This window comes from Cicer arietinum, chromosome 4 (genome assembly GCF_000331145.2).
Source record: "Cicer arietinum cultivar CDC Frontier isolate Library 1 chromosome 4, Cicar.CDCFrontier_v2.0, whole genome shotgun sequence".
NCBI lineage: Eukaryota > Viridiplantae > Streptophyta > Magnoliopsida > Fabales > Fabaceae > Cicer > Cicer arietinum.
In genome coordinates, this window is record NC_021163.2 from 11022925 (window position 1) to 11028571 (window position 5647).

Sequence of the window (5647 nt, forward strand, 5' to 3'; positions counted from 1 at the left end):
GTAAAGTGATTTGTATTTTAATATATTTACATAAAAAGTAAATTGAACAATAAACTTTAATATAAAAATCACGTTTAAATTCAAAAGTTACATATTGTAACTTCGAGTAATAAGAATCCAAATATGATTTTAAATTTGTTAGATTCAAAATTAATTTTTTTAAGATAATTTATGAAAATGGCTACTCATTTTTAAAACAATTTCTGAAAATTTTATTAAATTTTTATGCTGTATTTGATTAGTTAAAAAATACGAGACAAGATTAAACAATTATTTATTATACTATTTTTAATTTAGAAAAAAATTAATAAGACAGAGAGTAAGAGATTCAACAAAAATAATAATAATTGTCACTCGCTAAATTATGTGACAATTTTTTTTTTCAAAAATACAAACTACTAAATTTTTTTTCTTTCTTTTTATAAAAAATATTATATCTTTAGTTCTCCTTAGCTCTCTCTCTTGTATTTTTCTCTAATGTCTTATGACTCTTTTCCCCTCATATATGTCTTGAGAGACTCGTGTCTTTCTAAAGTCTGATCTCTCTATTATTTGATGTCTATATACCTCTTTACTCTCTATTATGTCATGTTCTGTCTTATAATTACTGTTTTACGGATAAAAATCGCTGACGTACACTCATCTTTTTTAATGTAAAAAAAGTAATAGATGAAGTATTTGGATGGACGGTGGATGACATCAACTTCAAGGATATTTATGCAATTATGAAAAATTAAGAGGCAAAAATGAGAAAGCATTATAATTTGGAGTAATAATGGGTGATTTAACTCATTTTCCATCTGTATATCGAAGCCGCATCCCTATATACAACAGCAACCTCCACTCTCACTCCCATTACTTCCCTACTCCCAACACTCTCTAAACCCTAGCGGCACCAATTCCAATACAAACTCTCTCTCTGTACAGATCATGGCCGATCCTGAGCACCACGAAGAGGAGGAGACACCAGTCGTCGGCGATGACGAAGATACCGGAGCTCAAGTCGCTCCCATCGTCAAACTAGAGGAGGTTGCCGTCTCAACCGGTGAAGAAGACGAAGAGGCCATTCTAGATCTGTAACGTCCTTACTTTTTCCTCATTTCTCAATTTCCTTTCATTTTTAGGGTTTTACCTTACACCGATTGTTGTTTTTCACTGATCGCAGCAAATCGAAGCTTTACCGTTTCGACAAGGATGGAAATCAGTGGAAGGAGAGAGGTGCTGGTACTGTTAAGTTCTTGAAGCATAAGGCTACCGGTAAAGTTAGGCTTCTCATGAGGCAATCCAAAACCCTCAAGATCTGCGCCAATCATCTCAGTATGTCATTTCTTCTTCCTTTTTTTACTAAATCTTTGTTTCGTAATTTTGATTTCGAGATTTTTATTGTTCTCTCGATTGTGTTACAGTTTTGGCTACGATGAATGTCCAAGAACATGCTGGGAACGAGAAATCTTGCGTTTGGCATGCTAGGGATTTTGCTGATGGTGAACTTAAGGATGAACTTTTCTGCATTCGTTTTCCATCTATTGAAAGTAAGCGCAAGTTTTCAAGTTGCATTCTTCAGATGGATTTGTTGACATGCTCTGCTATTATGTTTGGTGTTTTCATAGTTAGTTTTATTTGCTTTATTTAGATCAATTTTGTGATTCACTCTTAGATAAAGTTGGTTGGTATAATTTTAGATGTCTTGGAATTATCTGTCACCATTTGCCTAATATTAATTGATTTGCCAATTTCTGTTTTGTAATTGATATGGTGACAATGTTGATCTGTGAAGTTCCTCTGTTGTGGTTTGTAATTCTTGTATGTTTGATTTGTTCTCTCAATTTGAACTCTTAATGTTCTAAGCACAATGCATTGTTCTGCACCTAGTGTCTCCCTGAAACACAAGCATCTGTGTATTTGCTTTTTCAAATTGTGAAGTTGATTACGATGAATCTCTTCTTAATCACTATCCTTACTCAACCGTATTGCCAAGTTTCCACGAAGTTTCCTATTGTGCTGAGCAACAAACTCAGTAGTTACTGTATATAACTATATGCATTACTCAAACAATATTGCCAACTAGCATTTGTAAGATTTCATAGAATTAACTTATTGGGCTTATGGTAATTTTGACTTGTTCCACTTGTCATCACACCCTTTGTTCATTTTGATGTTTGGTTTTCTGTAACGTTAAAGATATTTTGTTATGAAGTGTCATTAGTAAAGGTATTAGATTAGATATCTGGACATTCTCCTGGTTTCAAAGAGTGTTCTGTTAAACAACATAGTTTGTGAAGAAAGTTCTTGTTCGTCTTGTTTTAATTCAGTTTGTATGATTGGTTCCTAGTAGGAGCCACACAATGACATATTCTTTCAGATTTTTAAATGCATATTTGACCTTAGTCAAACAACCATATTATAAATAGTAGTTTATAAATATTTTAATGTCTTTGATGATTACACTTTAGTCATGAAAAAATCTCAATGTATGTTCTCTTTTTGCCAGAGATTTAATGATGCGTGTACTGTGTGTGTAGTATTATTTTCACAATTAAAATTCTGAATAACAAGTTCTTACCTGGCCTTTAAATTTGATTGCTGCAAATCAAATGTGAATACGTGATGAGTATCACGCTTTTTCTCAACATCTTCAGCAAAAATAAGATTACCACTACACGAGCACTGTCTACATGAACTATGTATTTGAAATTGTTGTTATTATAAATCATTGTAGGTAGTTCTTTGCCCATAAGAGAAGTTACTGATTTTGTAAGATTTCTATTACCTGTACTGTATGTAGGCTGGCCTAAAAATATACTTATAGATAACTGATTTAGTAAAGGTAGTCTACTCCAATTGAAGTTTAGTTAAGGTAACCTACTCCAATTCAATTTCAAAGATTAAGTACATATAGTCAGTGTTGTTGTCAGATGTTAAATGTTATTTTCAGTTATCCCTTGCACAGTGTGCACGATCTATATAACCATTTGCATGTACTCTGTTTTGTTGGAGGATATAGGATTATTGCAAGGGTAGTTCTTTAATCGAATGTCTCATTTGCTCTGGCCCAATATCAACATGCTGTTGTGTTTGCCATATTCTTTTTAAATTTACCATTTCTTTGTCTCTGCCAGATTGCAAAAGCTTTATGGAAACATTCCAAGAAGTTGCTGAGTCCCAGAAGGCAGAGGAAGAAGAAGATGCATCTGCTGCAGCTGGTCTTGTTGAGAAATTGAGTGTTGAAGAGAAGACTGCTGATGCAGAGAAGAAAGACGAAGAGAAGTCTGAGGAAAAAACTGGTGAGGCAAGTAAGGCAGATGCAGATAAAAAAGTTGAAGATCCCACTTCCTCTGCTTGAGTATTATTATTTATTCATATTTCATACTACTTTGCAATCTGACAAGGTTGTGGTCGATGTTTTTGCCGTCCATGTCTTTGGATACTGTCATACTTATAGTCGTCAGATTGTCACTGTCCTGCAACTGAGCTGTTTGTGTCCTCTTGAGTTTTTATCAGCAAAGCTAAATTAGGGTTGGGTGTGAATTTTGAGGCTTGAACTAGTTCAGCTTTCTTGGGGTCTTGGAGTTTTTACTGTTATAGTTATTTTTATTCTACCTTTGTATTTGTTGCGAGTAATGAGTCGTGTTGGTTGGGAGGCCGCAGTCCAGAATGGTAAAGTCATAAACAAAGGTTTTGGATACAATTTGTTTGAGTTTCACATTTTGGCTAAAATATATTCAGTCTTTTATTTTTTTGGTTGGGCTCTTAATTTTGAAATTTTAATTAGATCTTGTTTTAGTTTTTGGTTCAGTTTAATTCCGGGTCAGTTATTTTGCTAAATGTTTTGCCAATGTGGGCTCTAATTGAAAAATTAATAAGTACCTGGTCGAGTTAAAACTAAAAAATAAGGGATAAAAATGTATTTAAGTTTCCACGTTTTTTAGTACTCTGATGACTTGGTTTCTGCTTCATGCCAAACTAATTTCCCTCCTAACCTATTAGATTCCTGTTAAATTTTTACCACGGTGCTGGGTATGAGATGAGTATGATTACATTGTCATTCAGCTAATCTTTATTAGTATTATTAATAAAAATTTAAAGAATGAGTCCTGAAATTATAAATGTCTTGTAATTTGAGATTTTAAATTTACAAAATATCAAATTGATCTTTCCAATTGTCTAATATGAGTAAAAATGTTATTCCAACAGATGTACCTTTATAGTGAATGGCCAATAAAATTGAGATTGTGTAGGAATGTAATTTTAGAAGGCTACTTTTTTTGTGCGGTTAACTTTAGAAGACTAGGTTTAGTGTAAAAAATAAAGTCAAAATACGTCTCACAAAGTTATACGAAAATAACATTAATTTTTATTTTTTGGTTTTTATTTTTTATTTTTTGAATATTTATACTAATGATTCTAATTTTAAATCAATAAAATTGATATTCAAAACTCTGCTATTTTTTTTTTATAATAATCTTGTGTAATTTTTGAAGAGTTTTTATTGGAATAATAATAAAATATAAACTTTCAATCAAATTAAAAAATAATAATTAAATAAGAGAGAATTCAAGTAAAATATATTTTAACATTCTTGAAATTAAATACAAAATTCTTTCGATCTATGTCATAAAATTACAACAAAATTTATTATGTTTGTTATTTATATGATTCATAACAAAATACTTAGTATAATTTTAAAAATCTCTAAATGAATGATTCGAATAAAATTATGACTAAAAATAATTCAAGATTATAATTTTTATAAATATAAAAAATTAATTTAATAAAAAAATTAAATAATCATTTTAATATTATCATATAAGTTAGATGACTTCGCAATACAAATTTTGCCAAAAATATATTAGTCTCAATTTTTTTCTCTCACTTTTCTTATACGTAGGGTATGTTTGGTCTTGTGGATAGGTGAAAGAAACTAGGGCAAAAAAATCACCACATTAACTTCTCGTTCAATTGAAACTTATATTTTGTTTCAGATATTCATTGAGACGTTAGAAAATCCAATCAAACGAGCATCCAAACACACATTTAGTCTAAAAAGACTACCTCCTTTGAAACAAGTATCACCTCAGAATAACAAAAAAAAGGAACAACTTCCGATTCCTATTGGCTACAACTACTAAAATTAAATATTATACTGCAGTTCTTATTCATAAAGAGACAAAAGCAGGAAAACATTAAAATGAAAAAATCAAATAAAAAATTGAGTGAATCGGAGTAATTACAACTTGGATTTAATTTTGTTCTTCACAAGGTAGAAACTTTACACTATCATTTAACAATATGTTTTAAAACATCATTTAATGAATCTTTTGAATTAAAACGTCAAAAGTGTCAACACATAATTAGATGATAGTGTAAGAAACTTCTGTGACAACAGATCAAAATCAAGTTACTTTAGTTTCCCCTCAGAATTTACATCCAACTATATGAACCTATCTATAGTATGATGTCTAAAATGGAGGACAAAGAAACTATAAAAAAATTAAATTGAAGAGAAATTAAAAGGTGAAAAAAAAAAAAGTTAATCAGGCAGTGATTCTTTTCACCACATACTTCTCGTGCTCTTTATGTGCCCAAACAATATAGGTGAACAATGACAACATCAAAAGTTTCTTCACTCGAGGTCGAGGACGCTCTT

General features: G+C 30.9%; 2 protein-coding genes across 2 annotated transcripts in view; one reads left to right on the top strand and one right to left on the bottom strand.

The window, feature by feature from the left end:
* Positions 1-802: 802 nt before the first annotated feature.
* Positions 803-3739, top strand: LOC101507905 (ran-binding protein 1 homolog b-like). The gene is made up of 4 exons (XM_004496365.4): positions 803-1076; positions 1166-1317; positions 1407-1532; positions 3120-3739. Exons 1-4 carry the CDS (start codon positions 931-933, stop codon positions 3341-3343), a joined length of 648 nt encoding a protein of 215 aa, XP_004496422.1. The 5' UTR covers positions 803-930; the 3' UTR covers positions 3344-3739.
* Positions 3740-5183: 1444 nt separating this feature from the next.
* Positions 5184-5647, bottom strand: part of LOC101508219 (protein PIGMENT DEFECTIVE 338, chloroplastic) — a 5572-nt gene continuing 5108 nt past the window's right edge. The window contains exon 9 of the mRNA XM_073367881.1: positions 5184-5645. The gene's annotated coding sequence lies outside the window, so the exon portion shown is untranslated. The remainder of the gene's footprint in view (positions 5646-5647) is intronic.